This window comes from Lygodium microphyllum, chromosome 13, assembly GCF_053477565.2.
Source record: "Lygodium microphyllum isolate KBCC chromosome 13, Lygodium_microphyllum_v1.1.10, whole genome shotgun sequence".
Taxonomy (NCBI): Eukaryota; Viridiplantae; Streptophyta; class Polypodiopsida; order Schizaeales; family Lygodiaceae; genus Lygodium; species Lygodium microphyllum.
In genome coordinates this window covers 20,267,785-20,291,857 of record NC_141147.1, presented here as the reverse complement: position 1 = coordinate 20,291,857, position 24,073 = coordinate 20,267,785, and the positions used below count along the sequence as shown (strand labels likewise).

The window sequence follows — 24,073 nt, the reverse complement described above, 5'->3', positions numbered from 1 at the left end:
CACAGTCTTCTACACTTCTGATTACAGATCTCAGGCTGGAGATTCATGCCGATTACAGGCTGGAGATCGTGCAGACTGCAGCGTACTTCGAGGTGGATAGCAGGTTGCATCGTCGAGGTAGAGACACGCAGTCCCGCGCACTGCGCCCGTGTACATATCTACATATCTTTGTATACAGCACACTTTATACAGCAGATCTTCATCTTCCACTGTCTCTTTCTCTCTCTCTCTCTTCTCTCTGCGTTCACTCTCTCTCTCAGTCTTGATCCCATGCTTCCGCATCGCTGCACTCTGACAGTATACTGCGCAGAATGAAAAGTAAATCCTGTAGAAGAATGGTGTAGCCAGGACCAGAGATCTTGCTTTAGTACTGCAAGAGCAAACACATTCCACACACGGCTTTCGGGAGTATCCATCACCGAATGCTCTAATGTGGACTGCGAAGGATCAACACACATATTAAAATCCCCCATCAAGAAACCCTGTTTGCCAAGGGTCAAGGAGGTCTTCAAAGTATTCCAAAGTTCCCAACGGGATGAAGGGTCATTTGGAGCATAAAGCCCAAGTAGCCATAAGATCTCTCCTTCAAATAAAACTTCAATCACCACAAAACGACCATGGACATCATTCTTGATAAGAACAGGTTGATATTTCTCATGGACAATCATAAGCACACCCGAATAATGCATGGCATGAGTCCTTGCATAAAACAAGCGAAAGCCATGGCAATCCACAACTCTTCCTGCTTCACCGTGACTCTTGTGCTCAACAGCACACAAGATATCCCACTGATTCTCATGTAATAAAGTCCACATGGCATGCTACTTATTACGAGAACAAATGCCTCTCACATTCCACGTGGCTATCTTCATGTATCTTAAAAAAGAAGATCAGGAACGAGGCAACACTTGCCTCGATTTAACCTTCTCTGCAAGAATGTCAAGGACTCCCTCGTCCAAGAAATCAACCAACACGGCAAAAGAGTTCCGACGGGCAAATTTAGAGGTAGACGGTATATCCACTGACTTTGGGATGGAACGGGGATAACGCCGATCCCATGGGGTAATCACATTACCTCTAGCATCGAAAGCCAACTTAGCAGGTGGGCCCTTCGGACCATCCGAATATACTTTCCTCGTGGGCGGATTGCGAGGAACAGAAGAAACCCTAGCTTAAGAAGGGTGCTCCGACGACAATATATCTTTCCTGCGTGCATAAGTACGCAAGGAATCTTGCGAAGCATTAGGCACGGTATCCGTCATGCCAGCATCAAACCTTTTATCTTTTTTTGCACGTACATCCACCCAGTCATTATCACGGGAATCCATGCCCAAAACATGTTGTTTGCCTTTATCCAAAACTTTAGGAGGCTGGGTCGCATCCTGCGACGGAGCATCAGGCACCATGTCTTCCCTGGGATGCAAAACATGCTCCGCCTCTGAAGTCAATTGCTTTTTTGGACATTCAGCCATAAAATGCCCCAATTTACCACACGAAAAACAATGGCTTGCAAAGTTACCCCATTTAAGTCGAAAGTGCAAAGGATGCATGCCAGAGCAATTAAGACGTAACCAAGCAGGCCTTTTCCGAGCAGTGTCCCATAACATACACAACCGGTTACGATTCATAGCCCTTAGGCTCGAGGGGACCAAAACAATGCCCACAACGGCCATGGCATCCTTTAACAGTGGCCAATAGACAGCTGGACAGTTTTCCACCTCAACCCACACCGGGCATTCATGTTGAAGCAGGCGCTGAAAATCTGCCATTGGGCGCCATGGCACAACATGGACCAAACGGTGATCAAAGAACAGTGGCAATTTAGACAGTAGATTAGCACGGTGCTTCTCGGATTTCAATAGCACCTCATAAAAGCCACGGGGCCCAACAAAAATCTCTTCAACACACTCCCCTTGTAGGAGACTCTGTAGCCACTGGCGAATATGAGCAAGCATTGGAATCCTGCCAGTAAAGAAGAGTAAAAGAGCACGTTCATAAAACACTGAGAAGGAGCGCAGGACATTTTTCGAGTCCACAGTAGCTTCCAGAACATCTTCAATTCCAAAGTCGGAATACACTTCATGATTATGTTGAACATAATCACCAAGCAGAGTGTTGGCAAACTCCAGCAAATGCTCCCAATCAACATCCCGAGAATCCACAGAATCAGAAGCAACCTGCGCATAAGAACGTTCCTGATGATCCATGGCCTCTTCCGAAATGTGCTTGGTGCGTTTGCCCGCAGGCTGAAAGTCAGAACCAGGGGGCATCTCCTCCGTACAAGGAACCATATCCTCTGGTTCCTCTGTATTAGAATCCGGACCAAGGGCTGCCACCGTTTGGTCGAGAAAGGCCATATCCAAACCAGCCATATTGTATCATCACTTGTGCAGGTTGGAAGCTGCACCAAAAGCTCACAAGAGCCAGAAATAGCACCAACCGTTCTCTCTCTCTCTGTTGCTCACACTATGTGTCTGCTGTATCACAGATCTCTGTCTACTGTGATGGAAATCTGCACCTCTGTAACTCTCTCTCTCTCTCTCTCTCTCTCTCTCTCTCTCTCTCTCTCTCTCTAGGGCAGAGCACATGGAAGACGGGTGTATTGCTGCTTCGTGGACTTCCGCAAGGCCTTTGACACAATCCCACGAGCGAGGCTCACGCAGAGACTACAGGAACTGGAGGTCCCAACCGAAATGCGATGGGGGATACTGGCACTATACGAATCAGTAACGGGCCAAGTTCAGGCACCAGGAGGGCTGTCAAAGGAGATAACCAACACCATCGGAGTCAAGCAGGGATGCCCACTCTCACCCACCCTATTTGGCCTCTACATTGATGAGATCTCAGAGTACATAGATAGATTGGGCGAGGAGGGATCGAGCCTGGGAGGGACACTGATACCCATCTTACTATATGTGGACGACATAGTCCTCATCTCCAGCACACCCGAAGGGCTACAGTGCCAACTGGACGCACTACAGGCCTTCTGCCAAGACAAAGACCTAACTATGAACCTGGGGAAAACCAAGGTCATGGTGTTCAACACGTCAACCCAATGGCTCCGATGGTCGGTTCCCCCCTTCACATACGGCAGAGAGACCGTGGACGTGGTCCAAAGATACGTCTATCTGGGGATTACATTCTCTCGACCGAGATTTACCCTGAGAAAAGCAGCAGAAGATAGACTAACCCGAGGCTATGCAGCCCTCGGGTCAATGGAGAACCAATGTGCCCGCATACAGTTCCAGGAACCCCCGACAAAGCTCTGGCTTTTTGACGCCTTGGTCACACCAGCCCTCTTGTACGGGGCTCCCATATGGGGATCCAGTCTCTACCACACGCGGAGAGCCCCACAAGATCAACCACTGCCTAAGGAGGAGGCCACCTATGAGGGATGGGAGCAGATGGAGAGACCCTTAATACTTATGATCTCACGGATGATCCGAAGCAAGCCCTCCGTACCACACGAGATCATCCGCGCAGAGCTCGAGGCACCGCCCCTCGTGGCTGAGGCTCTCTTCCAGGCCGTGGCCTTCTTGCACCGAATATGGGACCTGCCCCAGCACCGGTACCCCAGACTCGCCCTAGAGTCATCCAAATAGCTAGCAACACAAGGGGACACTGAGTGCTGGTATGCCCAAATAGAGACCTGGCTACGGCTCCATGGCTTGCACATGGACCACCTCCCCCCACTACAATACAGCCTAGACTGCCCACACCTGGAGCTCAGCCGAGAGAAGGTAAATCGCATCATCAGAATGGATATCATCCAGACAGACACAGCCACGACATGGGTGACCCCCACGTCGGAACTAGGAACCAAGAAGGCTTTCTACCGAGAGCACTTCCTGCACATCTCCCCGGATGGCTTCATCACCTGCCCAAGCTACATGGACACACACCTGTCTCACGGGGTCAGAAGTGCCATCGGACAAATCTGCACGTCCTCACACCAACTACAGGTCGAAAAGGGCAGATACGGGCCAACCCCCTCCCCCCAGAAGACCGAATCTATCAGCTCTGCCATCTCGAGCCAAAGACAGAGGAACACTATATCTATAGATGCCCAATGTACTACGAAATCCGGGGCCGCTTCCACTACCTATTCAGCGAAGGATTCGGACCACTCTCCAAGGTGATGGAATTCAAAGACCAGAGATGCCTGGGGCTCTTTCTACTGGAAATATGACGCCACAGAGACCACCTCCTACGAACCACGGAGCAAAGACAAGGAGCCACCAACCAACGTACACTCAATGAATTCTACCAAATACCAGCTACCCTCCTCACCACCGAGCCCCCACCAGCCCAACCGGCCTCCCGACCCCGGGGGACCACCTTAGAAATAGCCACAGCGAGAGACAAAGCCCGGCACCCACGCCCCGCCGGCCCCCGTCCCCGCAAAAGACACATGTCAAAGATACAAAGCCCGGTGCCCACGCCCAGCGGACCACCTTAGAAATAGCCACAACGAGAGACAAAGCCCGGCGCCCACGCCCCGCCGGCCCCCATCCCTACAAAAGACACATGTTGAAGATACAAGGGATACTATGCTGCCATTGGAGGGCCCTACCCCGCCGCTTTAGTCTCTCCATGTTACGACCCATGCGGGACATCCTAAGATGAACACTCCAGGAGCAGTTCCACACCGCACTGGGAGTACCTCTAGATTGTATCTAGTCTAGATATCATTTTGTACCTACTCAATTTAGTTCAACATAGCATAAATGTTAGCTTCACAAGGACTTTTGAAATCTCCCAGACATTTTATATGCAACATTTTGGTCTCATAGGCCAACTTGACCTATTGTAGACGTTGATATAACTTTCTTTCTTTTGTGTGTGTGTGTGTGTGTGTGTGTGTGTGCGTGTGTGTGTGTGTGTGTAGGAGCAGATCAGCTCTCTGATCTGCGCAGGGTTGCAGTCACGTACTGCAAGGTTAGGGCTCCCTTTCTCTGTCGCGGCACTGCAAGATGCATAGGGCAGGCACCCGCGGCCAGACGCCGTGCAAATGACTGACGGGGTAGCGAACGAAAGGTGCCTGTTGCTGCAAACGTCGTGGCCTGTCAAACTGTCGTGTGGACCCCGTTCACTCTGTGGACGGAACAATTCGTCGCTCCCTGCGCTATGCCCCACTACTCGCGAAAGACCAAGCGGAAAGGGATAGGACAATAGGTGGCGGCAGACGGAGCAGCAAGTCAAAAGATGACGGGCACGATGTGGACGACGAAGCAGACTGGATCGCGCGCAGGTCAGAAGTCTCCCACAACACCGGAATCACGTCGCGTGGTCAGGGGGGCACCAGATCCGCCATCGCCCCTCTCTCCTCTCTCTCTCTCTCTCTCTCTCTCTCTCTCTCTCTCTCTCTCTTCCTCGGGGCACTTCATACGTCATCATCAACACCATGACTCTTGAGAAGCACGAGACCTTCAATTTGCACGCAATCCATGTGGAGAGGAACACAAAGAAGTTCAACTCCCATCATTATACATGCAAGTATTGTGGAAGCACTATACAAGTAGTGCAACTCGGCTCCTCCAACATCTTTCCAAGACAGGGGGGAGGCAAGTTACTCCATGCAAGGAGATCCCTCAAAACGTCACGAAGGTGGACGAATTCTCAATGTTTGAATAGTTGGTAAAGCAACACCACCTCCTGCACCGCTTCCTGATGCGCCAGAACCGCTTCCAGAAGACGACATTGTTCCTCTTTACTGTTGAAGCCTTTGCCTCTTGCACACTATTCGATCCCTAGAGCCCCCTGGGCTTTGATACCATGTAAAAAATTACACGACGCAGCGAACAAAATCTGAGAAAGAGATAGAGATAGAGAATACATAACAAATAAGAGGAGAATTAGAAAATTTCTTTAGCTCCAAACAACTGATACAGAGATGGCTCTGTCCACCTGTGCACTTCCACTGTAAAGCTTAGATGGCGATCTAGATAGAAGATAGATGAAGAGCTTAAGGCTAGCTAGAACAACTCTGACTGGATGAAAGATAGATGATCGATGACAGGGGGATCCACAAGAGGAGAAGGAAGTGGCTTATCGGCACCAACTCCTATGCCTACTAACGAGGAAGCATCGAATGTAGCCATATCTTCAACTAATGTGGGAGAGGCCTCTACCATTGGTGGTGGAGGCTCCACATCCGTATCCAGCTCCAATAAAAGACAAAGAGTGGAGGCTCATGCAATGCCGGAGAGACAATCCTCTCTCTCTCAAGCTCCTAGTCATGTATATAGATCAGTTGCGCAACACCTTGCGGACATTGAAATTGCATGCACAGCAATTGAGTGCAATCTTGCATTCAATGTTCTAAAGCAAGAGTAATGGAAGAAGATGGTAAAAGCCATTGCTAATGTGGATCCGTGTGAAGGATGGACCGGTGTCAATACAACGACACAAGGATAAAAAAGATTGATGAAGAGGAGAGGATTGATAGAGCCCTTGATCCTATTCAAGCTGCATGGATAAAATATGGTTGCTCCATTCTCACAACGGATGGAGTGATCGTAAGAAGTGGGGCCTCATCAAGATACTCATCTCATGTCCACTTAGTACTTACTTTTTGCAGACCATAGATACCGGCAAGAGGGGGAGAAAAACGACGGGCACATTCATCTACCGCCACATTTGGCAAGCTATCATTGAGATATACATTTGTCATTGCCTTTTAAATTTGTTTCACTTTCTTTCATTATTATGATTGATTTATGCATAACTATCTCCCTATTCTAATTTCTCTCTAATATCTATCTCAATTCTCTCTTTCCCCCCGGGCCCGAACTCCATCTCTCTTTATTCTTGAATCTTAAAAGTTGAAACTTGAAAGGCTCAACTCTCGGGTCTCTCTTTCTCTATCTAACCTCTAAGTATTGTTAGTATACTAACTTGTAATTTGTAAATTGTGGTTGTAGGTGGGCCCCTTGAATGTGGTGCAAGTTGTTACCAACAATGCATTGAATTGTCGGTGCATGGGCCGTTTTCTTGAGGCCAAGTTTCCCACAATTATGTACAAGTCATTGTTTGGACTTGCTCATGGAGGACACTGGGAAGCTCAAGTGGATGAAGAGGGTGGTCCGCAAAGCTACATTAGTTGTCACCTTCTTCATGGTAAAGGTAAAGGTGCTTACAATGTATCATGAGCATAGCACACTGGAGTTGAAGAAGCCTTCTTCAACTCACTTTGCTTACATGTGGTTATTGCTAAAGCGCCTTTATGAGGTGTGGTTCGCCTTGCACCAGGCAATGGTGTCTACTCTATGGAATAAGTGGAATGAGCATGAGACAGAGAAGGCCAAAGCCATGCAGCGCTTGAGCCTTAATGAGTAGTTTTGGCAAAAAGTCTGTGTCGTGCCATTGTCATTGTCTCGACTCCCTTTCATAGGGCGTTATGTATGAGTGATTGCGAGGGGTCCACCATGGGCCTTCTCATTAACTTCTTTAGAGTAGCATTGGTGGAGGCACGTGTTTGTATAGTGATCACAGAGACGTAGCGTACACATGTTTTAGAGATAGCATAGAGGAGATGGGCATGGATACATAAGCCTATCCACGGTTTTGCCGCATTGGTACATCCGGCCTGTGAGTCGTTGGCAGTCATGGATGATAGTAGACAGTTCCGTTTGGAACAGCTTGCTTATTTAACTCGTGTGGTCCTTGTGGATGACCGCAATGTAGTGCTAGAGGAGCTAGGATGTGATGTAGATTAGAGAGGACATGTAGCTTTTATGTCTCCCACTTGTTGGAGAAGAGTCACTTGTTAAGCCTTTATTTTGGTGGCAAAACTTTGGATATGCATTGGAAACCCTTCAGCCCTTAGCCATAAGGGTCCTTGGCAAGGATTGCTCTTCAAGTGCATGTGAGAGAAACTGGAGTGCCTATTCTCTGATTCACACAAAGATTTGCAATCGGCTTAGCATACAACAGTTAGAGTGGCTAGTCTATTGCCCCACTAACTTACGTATGATGAGAGCTATGATGAGCATAGGTAGTCTGAAGCAGGTAAAGTTTAAACACTCAATCATAAAATTTAAAATTTGTTGTTTTAAACTTTGAACTTTGAAGTTTATACTTTATAATTTAGACTTTAGCATTTACAATCTTACGTGCATTGTGTAGGTGAATGTTGATACATTCAAGTTGGCAAGCGACACTCTTCCGAGTGTACATCAGGAGGTGAACGAGGAGAAGGAGATGATTTTTGCAAAGCTTATAGCAGGAATTGTGATACTTGCAGTCAACATGCTCGTGGGAGAGGAGTTCGAGTAGGTAGTAGCAAGGGCATGGTCATTCAATGCCCTCCAACATCGAGGAGGGGTGGTTCAAGTTGCTTGTAGACATATATAAGGTGGGGCTCTAATAGCTCACATCCTGTGCCCCATGATGACATCCCCCCCTTGCCTACACAACCGCCACCTAGGGAGCCATCATTTAATGATGATGCTAACCTCATCAGTGAGGATGAGAATAAGTGTATCTCATCATCCAATGCCGAGGAGTCATCTTCAAACTCTCTTGATGAGCACTCAAATGGTTCGGATGATGATGATCATGATGATCATGATAATGATAGTGATGCCTCATCATAGATTCATAGGTCTCTCTCTTTTTTGTATCTACTATCATTGTATCCACATGCATGATGCCACTATGACACACTAGAGTCTAGACTATAGTTATATCGCATGTTGTGCAGCCCATGCAACCGCGATGCCAGATGGTCACCCCATGTATTCATCTTATTTTGTAATGAAATGGCTATTTCCACTTTAAACATGTATTCTATCATTTAATTATTTGTGGTTTTAAAAAAAATCATGTTAAATTTTCTTTCGTACTAATATCGTACCGTACCTTATAAAATCATAAGGAACCATTTAGTACCGTATTTTATCATACTGTTCATACCTGACAACTATGGTGCAAGGGCTGATCAGCCCTCTATATTCACGATTCTTTCCTTGTTCAATGCAGATTTCTTTTCTTCTTTTCTTGCAAAGTCTCTCTCTCTCTCTCTCTCTCTCTCTCTCTCTCTCTCTCTCTCTCTCTCTATTACTTCTTCCATTGCACACTCTCAATTTGTTGCATTGAGCATCGTACATATTTAGCATTCATTCATTCATTATCTTCTTCAATGTTTATTGTCTCTACATTAGCCTAACTGAAGCCAGCCTTCCTTCCGTAAATGGGTGGTAAATCCTTGATTACAACTTAATTACAATAGCAAACAATAATGCAAATCCAAAAATACAACTTTACCTACTAATCTTGGACAATGCGCGCCCGATTGGCCCCAAAATTGGTGCCCCTTTCGGTATTTCTTTAGCTTTATTGAAAAAGAAGTTGATTTACAATGGGATTCTCCCAATCCCTTTTGGTATTTCAACTCCCCTTGCTCTCCAAAGTGACCAGCAAGTCTTCAATCTATTTTGCCCCTTGATTTGGGTAATCAATTGGCCTTCACCCACTTTGATGAAGATGGAAAATGCCCCAAATTCAATTATTTGCTGGTCCCTCCACTTGAATGGGCTAAAAACAACTTCAGCCCTATTGAATCCAAGTCTTGGAGCTTTCAATTTTTGGCACACTTCCCGAGGCTACTGCTAAACCCTAATTTCTGTTGCAAATTAGGGTTTATAGTAGAGAAATCTGAAATTTCTCAACCTCCAAGGGTCCAAATGCTGAGATCTTCAGAGCAAGGCTTTAAAATGGCAAGGAGATGAGAGGGAAAGCTGTAGAGAGAGAAAATTCAGAGTTTTGTCATGAAGAATAACTGAAAATCAGTCTAATGCAGCTGTTGCCTTGCCACAACAGCTTGTAGATGCAAAGAACTGAAGAAAATCAGTCATTTACTGCTGCTGCCCTGACTTAACAGCCTGTAGATGCTGTCTCCTGCTATTGATTGGTCTTCTCCTACCCTTGGCAGCCTCAAAAGGTCCTCCAATGGCTGCAAATCAGACCAGTAGCCTCTCCTCCCTCCTTCTTGCAGGCTGAATTTATAAAAATGCATTTCTCCAACCTCTAAAGACTTTTTTTAGTCTTGTATGGGCATTTTTGACAAGTGGCAGCCTTCCCAAATGGTTTTTCCGGTATTTTTCATACTTAAATATTAATTTTCAGCCTTTAAATACTGAAAATTAATCTAATAATTATTTTGGTACCTTGAAAAATAATTTGACTGGCCAATAATTAAATTGGCTAGGCAACTTTCATTCCCAAGTGTCTCTACGCCATCTTTGACCATCAAATTGGCGTTAGGTACCATTAAATGCCAGTTCTCTAGTGTCACCAACTAACACTTATGGCCAAGTGGATGACCTAGGCCAACAATTGGCACCAGATACCACCAAGTACCTGTGTGGCATAACTTATAGCAACTTCTGCCTTTGACATCCCATGATTTCCTCGAGTCTCGGGCTTGTAAATTTACTCTAACCCCAGTTACACCTCACCTGTGCAACGTTTACTTAACCTTGTGATTAAAAATTAATCCACATGTTAAGTGAGGCTTCAAAAATACATGTCCTCATGACACTAATTGTAACTCGGTTAAGTATCATTCTATGCTTTGTCATATGATTGTGTTTGTTATGTATAGAAAAGTATTTCTTTACACCCTGCTGCCTTACCCCTAAGACACCATCCAGCTGCTATGTTTTGGCCTTTCCAGCATCCTCTGCTCATTAGTAAGAATCAAGATTGGGGTCTGCATTTCTGCGCTGGACTGCTCCACGTCGACAAGCAGCTCTGTTTTGCTGTCATCCAGTGCCTCCTCAGCCTTAGAGTCCCTCTCCATATCAGTGATTGCTGCATTTTGGCTCTCCTCTAGTGCATGTTGCTGCTTGCCATCTCCTCCTCATAATCTAACTTTGAGCATTGGTGATTTGCTACACTTAGGAACTATTTTGAAGGATGATATGCTCCCACAAGAGAGAGTGGATGTTGGACAGCCCTCTGTTCCTTCAAGATGCATTGTATCATCCCTTGCATACTCAATTTCTCTATTGAGTTTCCATTTCACCATTCATCATTCATTCTCTTTCTTCTTTTGTATTGTTTTTAGTGAAGTTGTTTGTCATGTTCATACAATCTCGATGTTTTCTATAAAAACCCTAGTGTATCCTCACCCATCCCATAATCTATGTAGCCATCAACCCTTTCAAGCATCAACATTGCAAGTGTTGCTTCCTAGCTTGAGCAAAGAAAAATGAACATCTTTTGTCTAGTCATGATCCCATTTTCCTCCTACTTGCTGTCACAACATAACAATGAACATTGTGCATAATGTGAGATTCTGGAACAAGATGGGACACCATTCCTCAAATCTTCTCGAAAAGCAACCAGGGTAGTGTTACTATATTCCTCTCTCTTTAGCGGTCAACACCATCTAGTCCATAGAGAAATCAACAAATGTCTCTCTCCCTCTAACGATGCAGTAAAACTAGATTTGCCTAGAGATGAGATGTGTCAACAACTTCAAAAGGAAAGACCCTTCAAAATGTTGGTGATCACAACACTAGATTGGGTTACTAAAAGATAGGTAGTTGAGTACTATTGCATTATGAACTAGCACTGGAGATGGTAAACTTGGACGTCCAAAAGCCTTTATATAAGTGTTAGCATGCATCAAGTATGCAGAATTGAGTCATATAGAACTTTAACCTTACTTGCCCAACATCAAGTTGAATCCTTTTATAATATTCTGCCAACTCTTTTAAAGTCGCAATGTGATCAATATGTTCATGATAAATAGAGGTCACAATGCAATCAATAGCTAGATCACAAGTTCGTTTCAAGGGAATTATCATAGAGAATCATGATTTACTTGAATTAATCATAGAGGATCTTTCTTAGAAGCTCTATATGTTTGCCTAAGTAAAGGGATGACACACTAATCATGTACTTGGCAAACTATAATGAATAATCTTTTGAAAATCTCAGTTGTGCATGTCTTCAAACTATGTGTAGAAAGTGGTCATCCAAAGGGAATGGCCACATCAACAATGGATATGCTTGGTAATCCTCACTATATTGTTTGGTTAGGAGAATGTACAACTTTACAAAATCACATTGGTGCATGCAATCACATCATGGATCAAGTTAAAGGTTTGTCCTAAGAGAGCTACTTGGAAGTCAATTCATAGTTTCAGTATCTTGGCATCACTACTGATAGAGTAGAACATGCAGAGTGTTATAGCCCAAGCCATACGGTTAGGTTTCCCAATTAGAATAATCAAAGGCTAGAAATTTGGCAGTGCCCAAAGTGAAGTAAATTAAGATAATAAGGTTAAGTTGGGAAGGTTAAGAAGAGAATCGGAATTTAGAAGGTTAAGCTAGGGAACCTTAAGGAAATCTATAAGGACCCATGGGGTCATTTCTAAGGGAGGAGTCCTCACTCTTGGAGTCTAGCCTTGGTATAGCTCATCCTAGACACTAAGGGTTGTGGGTTGATGTCATTGGATGCCAATTCTTGCATCTTGGAAGCTATGGCCCAATCAATTGCTAGCCCAAACAACCTAAGGTACACTGCTTCTATGGCTGAGGTGAGTCACTCTTAGAGTTTAGCCTTGGAATAGCTCGTCATACGGATCTGAGGATTGTGGATTGATATCATTGGATGCAAGTTCTTGAGGCTTGGAAGCTAAGGCCCAATCGATTGCTAGCCCCAAGTATAAATTGTTCTAGAATGGCTCTACAATTCTGAGGGAATCAAATGCCTATCCTTAGTTGTGAGGTGTGATAAATGCTAGGGTTTTGCAACTTGATCCAAGCATGGGCCTAGTACTAGTGGGATATCATCTACTCTAGCCATCCAAATCCTCTTTACCAAATGAGGTCCCTATTGGCAAAAAAGCCACATAATCAGTCCAGGTGGAGATAGGGATATTGGCAGAATGGCCATGATAGTATGGCTGAACAAGCAATGGCCAGTTATTTTCACATTAAGAGCTAGAGTGCCTCAAGTATCCCATAGATGTCCTTATAACTAGATGGATCAAAACTTCTGACAGATAATAGACAAAAAATGTTCCCAAACTATGCTTCTTGTAATAAAAACTTTGTGCTTTGTGATGGGATGGTCTAACCGACATTTAGCTAGTTCAGCAAACTTGGGAAGTGCATGAACGGACTTAAGAGAGAGTTAAACGAAAGTTGTACCCTTTTTGTCAGTGGCCCCACATGGTAGGACAAACTGCTGAAACATACAGAAATGAGGTCAGGGCCCAAAATACACTCTATTCAGGATTGACACCCCTGTCACACCACAGTAGGTTGGATTGACAACTACTTAGAAAGACATGCCATGGCTAGGAGTCGCATGCACAAACAAATCCAGCAGAATCTATGCAGACATAAAAAACAGACAAGAAAGCCAATTGCTTCCTATAACCTTCTTTCAAAAATGCAACTTAATGGTTGGATAGCCCTACTATCCTTTTGTTTGTAACCTAATTTTACTGAGCATCCGTGGCCGCCTCTCCTGACCTCACCTGCCTTCACATCAAGCTAGCCCCACTCGTCCCACTTGTAACTATTCCCCTGCGCAACACAGTTGGAGTGGGGATAACTCATCCCAGTGCCCTGTACCTATTCATCCCTTAAACAGACTACAGACTGCAGCCCCATCACCCTCATTTTCCCTGCAAGTCTAGCTTTTCCATGCTCTAGATTAATTCAAATCTACTGGCCAACCATAAACTTGTGAATCTTGTATAATTGCTTTAAAACTCTGATTTACTGTAAAACCTAACACAAAACAAGCAGAGCCTTATATTACGCCAATCTGGCATAATACCAACCTATATTCAAAGACACACACAAAGACATGCAAGCATTAATTGTAAAAGCTTCAAAAACTTACGAAAACCAACCAATCCCACAACCACAGCATGGAAGTGGCTGATCAAATATTCCACTAGATGGATACAGGTCATTCTCCCCGTCCTCTAAAACAACATAGTCTCCATTGCTTTGCAGTCCTGTGGAACAAACATGAAAGCCCTTTAATCCAAATGCTTTAAGGTTTGGATGTGGAAAGCTGGGAAACAGCTTTCCACATCCAAAACTAGAAGAACATGATATAAGCATAGGTTGCCTTGCAAAGCAGACAACCATTGTAATGTAACTGTAGTGCATGCATGTTGAAAGTTTTCTTGAAAGGAAATGGAACCATTAAAAGTAAACAAGTACATAAGCCTATCATAAGCAAACAATCTGCAGCAGTAGGAACAGAGAGAAGGTGATTGACTCCTAAGAATCACAATAAACATCAGCATGACTAGCAATAGAACGTGCATGAGAAATGTGAATCATGATAGCTCCAAGCTGGAGTGCCCCGTGTTTATGGATTTGAGTGCATAGAATAAGCCAGCAATGTATTTGACCAGAAAGAGACCTTGCTTTTCCGCTACTATGCTAGAAAGTGAATGACCATTGTACCAAATAATACAAATGACGATTGCAAATTCTAGCCATAAAATATAAAGCTTCAACCCTATGCCATTGCGGTGACCAATAAAACTTTTTCAGAAGTGGCATTGTCTCTATCCTTCCAACTGTTGCGTTCATACCTGCCGAGAGTTTACAACACAAATTGTCATGATAATTAATTGGAATGAATGCTACAATAGATACTTCTGAACTCACATGCAGTTGACATGTCTGCAATCATGTTAAGGTTGCACATGTAAAGACATGTCCCATCAGACTGAAGATCTGATAACAGAAATAGGGAAATAACAGCAAGCTGACCCACCTGCATTTAATGCAGGTCAGGGCTGTAGCAGATGCACTCCAGAAAAATGCCACGCATCAAGAGCTAATGCTGGGAAGGCCTGGGTGAGCAGAAAGCAACCAAACCAGGGAGCCCACTGTATTGCTGCCACCTCACATGTCAGGGATGAAAAGACTGACAGGCATGACAGTGCCAGAGCTCCATGTTTATATTTTCTCTCATCTCTCTCCTCATCGTTAAGATTCTCCTTCTCCTGCTTCTCTTGTCCAGCACCCTTATTCACCTGCCCTTCGGGCAATCATGCAAGGGCAGTGCCATCATCAGCTCTTTATTAAGCCCTAGTTTTGTTCAAGCATCATTCAGGTTTTGTTCTCTCGTCTCTATGTTCATTCCATCTATCTCAGTTTTGTTTCCACTCCTGCATGCTCAGTCACATTGTATCATTGCCAAATGTGCTTCTGCAAGGGATTATTGTTGCACTTCTTTGTATGCTGTGCTTTCTACTACCCCAGCTGTCCCTGCAGACCCGTTTGTGATCTTCTTTGCCTAGAGCCTCTCAATGACACTTTGGCAAACTCATCTCAGCAATCCTCATCCACTCACAGCATCTTCAGCAAGCTTTGGGCCTCCTCGTTTGCGTTTTACCTTGCTGGTTATCCCTTCTTCCATGTGTGGAAGCTTCATACCCCCAGCAAGCTCCTCTTCAGAAGACCCTCACCCCCTTTCTTCCTTTTTCAAGGATTCTGTCATGACGGATCACTAGAACAAGCAGACCTTTTCCTCCATTTCCCCCTCCACTCCCCCTTCTTCAAAGGGATGGATTCCTCATCTCTTCTTTCATGGCACCATCTGTTCATTCACCTTGTCTCTCTCTTCGTGTTCATGACTTCTTTTGTTCTGCACTCTCACGGAAGCTTGCCATAATTTTGGTTGGCAAATTTGGAGTTTTGAGCTTGAGAATGGAGCTATGCTTATTGACTAGAAATGTTTCAAAAAGTTAGAAACCTTGGTTTGACAGATGATGGGATAAAAGAAAGGCAAGAGTGAGAGAGAGGCTCTGATACAACATTGAAATTAGTCAGGATCAATGTGATAAAGATCCATGAGATAAGATAGAAGAGATTTGGTCGACCCACACACACTAACAAATGTATTGACATGTGCCTTTAAATAGGCTCTAGTGTACAATTGATTTGGCTCAGAGGCTCTTCAGAGGGGCATTCCTGAATCATCTCTACCTCTTCTAAAGATGACGATGCACCCCTGCATTTTTCCTTCACCTTCTCTGATTGAGAATCCCGATCTGATGGAAACTCTCAGCCATATATATCATTGATCACATCATTAATAAAGCAAATGTTACCATGCTAAAGATGGAGTTTCAATACACCCCTAATCTACCATTGTTTTTCAACACACAAGAGTGGGCTCTACCAAACAAGGGGTCTCCCACTATTGGGTCTCTCCATATGTAGCCTCCACCCAGAACAGACTGGTTTGGCTGACCACAAAGATCATCTACATACAAATCAAGGTATCACCAACCACAATCTCTCAAGTAGAGATGACCCTGCAAAGGTTCATTATTGCCACCTAAACATTCGAAACAGCCAGCTGCCATCCCAATTATGATTATCAACCAATTATGGATGTACTATATTAAAAGAGGCAACTGAAGTCCTTCACTAAGAGGTTGTACTCCATGGGAAAAGTACAATGTTTGCACAATCAAGAATACAATGATGTAAGTCAAACTACATTGCAATAAAGCCTGTTTATTAAGCAGCATTAAATAATATTGCATCACAAAGCCACCTGGGACTTTTCAACCAGCCCTTGGGTAGCTTCAGGTAAAGTAGGCCAGGCCATCAATAATTCTTGTCCTAAAGAGCAACCTCAACAATGTGTGAGGGGAAAATAAGAAGAGAAAACTAAAGCCAATCATGAAGCTGAACCGAGGGGAATTGCCCCACAATCTTACCAAATACTAGAGTCATGGAGTACTCTCTCTTTGTCCAGCACAACTTGTACTGACCAAACCTTCTCTCACATAAGAATAACATGCAAGATTGAGGACTTGGGAGTACTTGTTGGTTGAACTTTGATGCACTACAGCCATTATATCAAGGAACAATATAAATAATATCCCTTTCCAACATCACAAAGAAACTCGACTAACTCCTTGGTAGTTTTGTGGCAACATAAGACAACCAAATATATCTCGTCCTAGAGGTGCAACCTATCAATGTGTAAGGCATGGATAAGGAGAGTGGGCTCAAGCTAATCAAGATGCTACACATTAGGGTTTCAGCAGCAATTTCTTCAATTGTTCTTCAACAATGGCTGGAATTTCAAGCTAAAAAAGCATCAGCTTTAATCATACAGCCCCAAAAATCAAATTTATTAATGAGTTTGACCTTTTTGTTTAAAACAAATGTGGTCCTAGAGAGTTTTAGTGTCCCACATACAAACCCTAATTTAGGAGGCTCAACAAACAGGGAACAGCAGGAAGACACCTTACAAGGGCCAAGGTTGTCACCTACGATGGCGTCCAATTAGTACAGTCCGATGCTAGTACGGTATTAATTGGACTAATAAATCTTGGACCTACTTCCGATGTTACGTCTAATGAAAGAAAAAATACATATAATTTTAAGTCTATGCTTAATGTTTAGACTTAAAAGTTAAAACATAAACTTAGAGATTCAAGTCAAAAGTGCAAAAGAGAGTTGAAACAAGACTCAAGAGTCAAGACACAAGAGTGTAGTATGAACAATGAAACCAACAACCTTATTATGAGCCAGATGTGCAATCTCATACAAAAAGTATACAAAAATGGATTGAGATAAAAGCCACCATCCATGGCTCAATCTGAATCAAGATACATGATTACTGTAGGTGCTTATTTCAATCGGTATCGAAGGTGGAAGCATCCTCATCGCTGCTTGAGAAGCCATCACCCTCCTCAACAAAATCACCCTCACTAATGGCATTACCCTCATCATTATACTCAGGCTCTCTAAGCTCTATGTGAGAGATGGTGATAAGTATGTCCTCCTAGGCCAAACAAGGAGTACTTCTCAAGCCACTCCTACGCATCGTGTAGCATCTGAGGGCCCCACGAGCATCACGGGCAGCCGATGTGGACGCCAAAGTGGAAGCTCCATCGCTACTGCCGCAATGGAAAATAACATGGGCACGGCGTACACAAGTGCAAGAGACCCGCTGGTCTATCTCCTCAAGCTCCAAGTAAAGCGCCCCCCCCCCCCCCCCCCCCCCCCCCCTCCAAGTTTCTCTCGCGAGTCACACTTTTATGTGTGCTAGTAGAAAGCCTAAGTAAATTCACATTTATCTATACATTTAAATGATGAAAAACTTAGATTAAACAAATGAAACTTCTCTAAATATATTTCATAATCTATGAACAAAGTTATAAAATAAAAAGTATAAAATTTAGATATACAATACATGTCTTGCCATAGACATCTCATACATGTTGCATAGTATGCGTAAATTGGAACGACAATTAATTAGTCGCTATGATTATCATGTCCTAAGCTTATTACAAATTTTGGTGTGCACAAGGGAATAGGCGGACCAATTTCTCTCACATGCACCCGACAAACGATCCTAAACCATGTGAAGAAAAAGTTAGTTTAAACTTTAAACTTGCAATTTGTAACTAGAATTAAATGAAAAAAGAGAAGAGATTTTCAAACTTGTGCAAGAATACATAAGGCCACTCTTTGGAGAAAGCACTTGGTAGCCAAATGACTCCCACCAAAAAAGCTGCTTCATCAACAATTCCCACTTTCAACAAATGGTAGAAACAAAAGCGGTGCCCTTTTGATCACTATAATTGATGAGCTCTTGGAGGAAGGCACCATGGTGCTCTTCCGCCAAAGCCTTTGAAAGAAAGGCATCACGATCGGCAAGGACATTTGCATCTATGAAGAGAAAGGGTTTTTTGAAGACAGGATGCAAGAGTGTCGCAAACCCATGTATGGGTCGCTTCATCCACTTCTATCTTTTCTTCGTAAAAAAGAGAATATCATCTCTTTTAGAGGCGATATCCAAGATATCACTACAATAGATGTAAGATGATAGAGATTTAGAGGGAGATCTAGAGATGAAATTTGAAAAGAAAGAAAGTGAGACAATATGAATTATAGATTCTAAAACTAAAAAGAAAACTTTTTTAAAATGAAATAAAAACAATACCATGAAGAAGAAACCTCCCCATCCAAGATAGTCAATGATTGTATCTCCTCCATCACATCCACCATAAGATGATCGAGAAGGCCAATAGTAATCCCCCTACATGTCCGTTATACGAAGCACCTTGTAGATGGAAGTGACAACAATGACGCCTCTCAGACCCATCCAAAAATCCTCCTTTAAGCGAAGCCTTTGAATGGCCTTTGCTTCCACTTGGCTTGATGTGGACTCCCCTTCAAGCCACTCCTTAAACTCATCTAACACGACTGTTTTTTATAGCCTTTTGCGAACGTCATAGAGACGCTCGAGAAGAAGCCACATGACCACAAACCAAGTCTTCAAGGGCTTCTTCAACTCCAAGTCCGAGTATGAGCGATAAATTGTAAGAAATCGAACCTTAGAGTTGACAAAGTTTCTGCCCCATAGATGCACAATTCGAGAAACTCGATCTCAAGTTTCCATCCCATAGATGCACAATTCGAGACATTGTCCATGAGAACTTGCACCACATTTTGCAGCCCAACCTACAAGATTATATACGATGAAATTAGAATAAATTTAGGAGATTAAACGAAAAGAGAGATTACAAAATAACGGATTTAGAAGCATTACCTCAATGATGACTTGTCGTATGTGCCAATACATGAATGAGCCCATGGTTCTTCTTCCCCTTGTGCCTACATCCACCACTCGTAAAAAGTATATGCCAAGTGGACAAGAGACGAGAATGTTAATGATCCCCCTTTTTTGCGGTCACTCCATCCATCGGATAGAATAGAGCATCCATACTTCCCCCAACCAGCACGCATGAGCTCAAGGGACTTGTCAATCCTCTCTCTCTCCTCATCGAGTTTCTTAGTACGCATATCATTGTATGTGACACCGTACTATTGTTAGACAGTCATTTCCTGGACATTCGTACGGCAGAGGACACGTCAACAGTCGGACAGCAGGCAGCGTACAGGTGCCACATGGCACAACAGGTACAAGCACCACTTTTATGGACAGTCGAACAAATTCTGATTATTTCAAGTGCAGTCGACTGCATTTAATGCAGTCGACTTGCTACTGTGATTGCTATTTTTTCTGGCTATAAATAGCCAGCCCCTGGTGCACACTTGATTATTATTCAATGATACATATTCTGATCTTGAGATCGTTGGCTGAGACAGACTATGCTCGGGCTGACGGAGATCGAGGTCATCAAGTCGGAGACACACGTAGATATTTCCTCTGCCCCTGTGTATTTCTGCACTCTTATACAGCATACTACACTGCAAATTTTCTGCGTTTACACTGTCTTCTTCTTCTTCTTCTCTCTCTCTCTCTCTCTCTCTCTCTCTCTCTCTCTCTCTCTCTCTCTTTTTCGTAAAAGGTAATTGTATTAATTACGAAAAGTTTTCATGATTACAAGATACACAATGGCTCTACCCTATCATGTGTACAAACTGACTGTTTACAAGAACCAGAGGGCCAAATAGTTACAAAATCATGGCAAAGACGCGGAGGAAATTGTGATGTGCCAAGGGCGTAAGTCCTCCCGAGAGAGGATGTCAGAGTGTCGGAGAAGATCTATCTGCCAATACAAGAAACCTTTAAGCCTAGCAATATGCCGTTGAACATTATAAGCAGAATCAAAAAGGAAAGCATTCCGAATGGTCTAGTTGTGCCAACAGCCCCAATATCGAAGAAAGTGAAACAAGATCTTCATATGTGGCTGTGTCGGTGTGGGATATTTGGGCTGCCCGAAAACCCAATCAAACGGGCGAAGCGAGAAACCAACCACCGCTCGCCAGACGGCTGACAAGAATGACCAGATTTTCTGAGCAAGGGGGCAAGAAATAAAACGATGACGGGCGGATTCCACAGTGGTGGTGCAAAAGAAACAGTTGCCATTGGAGATTCGGCGCTTTGAAAGAGCTGAAGCAAGCGGAAGACCACCAATCATCTCTCTCTCTCTCTCTCTCTCTCTCTCTCTCTCTCTCTCTCTCTCTCTCTCTCTCTCTCTCTCTGTGTGTTCACTTTCTCTCAGTCTTTGTCCTACGCTTCCGCATCGTTGCACTCTGACATGGCATCAGAGCGGTGAAGATGGATTGACTGAGGGCTGAACCTATCTGAAGAGGAGATTTCAGCGCGACACAAGGCTGTGTTTCCAAGATTCGAGGGCGAGTGGGAGGGCTGCGCATTAGATCAAGGCTGAAGCAAGCGTGGGTGTGCGGAAAAGGAGTCTAATCAGTGAATTTGCTGCAAGTTATTGCTGAAGGGGAGAAAGGCTGCGTTTGAGGCCTTCCATTGCAGATTTTACCTTTTCATCGCCTCCGGCGGGTGAAGAAGGTTTGGGCAGTGTAGGAACCAGTCCTAGAAGGCTGCGTTTTCACAATCAGAGAGGGCTGATTTTGCATTTGTGCAGGTATTGCAAGTTAGCATGTCTACAGAGACTGATTTGGAGTTCCAAGCGATCATGGACAGGAAGGTGCCTGTCCTACCGGCTCTTCCATCGGATCAAAAGCTTGATGGTGACAATTACCGCATCTGGCAAGTGATGATGCTGGCCATTTTGGAGTCTTATGATTTGGCGAAACTGGGGATGGGGGAGATTAACAAGCCCTCGGTGAGGGATGAGTCCAAACTCTCTTCTATTTCTGTCAGGATTCGATCTCATTCAGTTTTGTGAATGCCAGGATTCGATCTTTTCTATTTCTGTCTTGCACTACAACTGTGATAGCTAACATCAAGCACTTGACAGTGGCTCGAGAGATATGGCTAGAGCTTGATCAGATGTACAACCGGATGACCCTGATGAAGAGGGTTTGTTTGGAGGTATAGATGCCGACCTTGTCCGTGAATAAGTCTTCTTCGCTTCGGGAACACATCAACAAGCTTTGGCAGCAGGTTCAAAATGCGGGGGAGCCTATTTCCTCCGAAGACATGGCGATCACTTTACTGTCCCAGTTGCCGCCACGATTCGGTACCTTTTATTCCACTCTTATTGCATCAGGGCGGGAGTTAACTCTTCGGTGGGAAGAGTTGGTTCCTATGGTCTTGGACCAAGAGGAACAGTTGAAGGGACAGAATGCTTCCAAATCGAAGGCTTTGGTTGGTCAAGCCTCTATGAAGAAGGGGAAGGACCAAAAGAAGAAGGAGGAGGACAACAAATCCAAGAAGGATAAGGAGAAGAAATCGACTTGCCATATTTGCGGAAAGACCAGTCATTGGAAGAAGGATCCGACAAAGACAATAAGGACACCAAGAAGGACATGAAGGATTCTGGAGCGGTAGCTACACCCTCATCAGCTGCTTTTCTACACTTAGCAGTCATTGAGGACTCTACACCGAAGACTTCTGATGCTGGAATGGCAGCTCCCCAGGCTCGTGAGTGGATCATGGACAGTGGTGCCTCCCAGCACATGACTCCTCCCGTTGGTGTTGCCCATTTGCGACCTTCGCGTGGGCAGATTCTCATTGGAGACAGCTCTTCTCTATCTATTGTTGTGCGGGGTGAGATGCAGCTTATTCCAAACGGACATGGTGGTACCCACACTTCTGAGATGTTGCATGTGCCAAGTTTGGGGTATCGTTTACTTTCGGTCCATAAAATTTGTGCTCTTGGCCTCTTGGTGGAGTTTGACAATGATACTGTTTGAGTCCTTAATCGTGCATCGAGGAAGGTTCTCTCTACAAGATATGAGGAGAATGGCGTCTACAAATTGAAGTCTTCTTTAGCTCTTACTTCTCTTCTTCCTACTTCTCAGACACAGTTCGAGTTATGGCATGCTCAGTTTGGCCACCTGAACTACGAGTACCTTCGGAAGGCGTTTGTCTAAGGATTGCCAGACATAGTGCTCGTTTGTCCAAGGATTGCCAGACATAGTGGTGAGCCCTCAGCCATGTGTCTCCTGCATTCATGGGAAACTACATCGGGATGCGATTCCCAACAAAGCTTCTAGGCGGTCTACTTCACCCATGGAGCTTGTATCAACGGATCTTTGTGGCCCAATGAGGACCGAGTCCCTAAAGGGGAGCTTGTACTTCATGTTGATCATAGATGACTACAGCAGGATGACTTGGGCCTATTTCTTGGCTTTGAATTTGGAGGCTTTCTCTCACTTCAAGGATTGGCTTCTCTTTGAAGAGAACCGTTCTGGCCGGCAACTGAAGACCTTGCGTTCAGACAAGGGAGGTGAATTTATGTCTAATGAGTTTGCTCGTTTTTGTGCCAGGAGCAGTCGAACGGCAAAGGACACGTCAGTAGTCGAACAATAGGCAACGTACAGGTGCCATGTGGCACAACAGGTACATGCGCCACTTTTATGGGCAGTCGGACAAATTTTGCATTATTTCAGGTGCAATCGGCCGCATTTAATACAGCCGACCTGCTGCTCTGATTGCTATTTTTTCTGGCTATAAATAACCAGCCCCTAGTGCACACTTGCTTATTATTCAATGATACAGATTCTGATCTTGAGATCTGTTGGCTGAGAGAGACTGTGCTCGGGCTAACGGAGATCAAGGTCATCAATTCAAAGACACACACAAATATTTCCTCTGCCTCCGTGTATTTCTCCACTCTTATACAGCATACTACACTGCAAATTTTCTGCGTGGTGAGATGTTGATTGTCATCGTCAGGCCCATCCTTCTTTTTCTTCTTCAGCGCCTCCACAGCTGCAGTTCCTTCCTCTGCAATCTGTGTCTCGCTTTGCCAATATCGCCACGCTTGTGCAATCCCAGCTCCAGAGTAGGAGATCTTCGAGGTGGACACATACGCAGACATACTCTTTGCACCCGTGTCTGACGGGCGAGCGTGAATGACGGGCAAGCGTGTCTGACGGACGAGCGTGTCTGACGGGCGAATGACGGGCGAGCGTGTCTAACGGGCGAATGTGTCTGACGGGCGAGCGTCTGACGGGCGGGCGAATGACGGGCGTGCTGACGGGCGTCTGACGGGCGAATGCTGACGTGGTGTGACGAGCGTGGACGAGCGTCTGACAGGCGAATGACGGGCGTCTGACGGGCGGGACTGTCGTGAGTGCCGCCACCGGGGAGCTGCTCTGCAAGGTCACGTCTCTGCACAGGGAGACAGCCACTGTCCTGCAAGACACAAATGTACTT

General features: G+C 44.6%; 1 protein-coding gene across 4 annotated transcripts in view; it reads right to left on the bottom strand.

Moving 5' to 3' along the window:
• LOC148026398 (large ribosomal subunit protein eL20z-like) overlaps positions 1 to 24,073 on the bottom strand; it is a 98,309-nt gene that overhangs the window by 60,220 nt on the left and 14,016 nt on the right. For all 4 annotated transcript variants that reach the window (XR_015692769.1, XM_087690443.1, XM_087690444.1 and 1 more), the window contains exon 3: positions 13,871 to 13,988. Coding sequence is in view for 3 of the 4 variants with exons in the window: in XM_087690443.1 (XP_087546569.1) it covers positions 13,871 to 13,988 (118 nt within the window). In the remaining variant the exon portion in view is untranslated. The remainder of the gene's footprint in view (positions 1 to 13,870; positions 13,989 to 24,073) is intronic.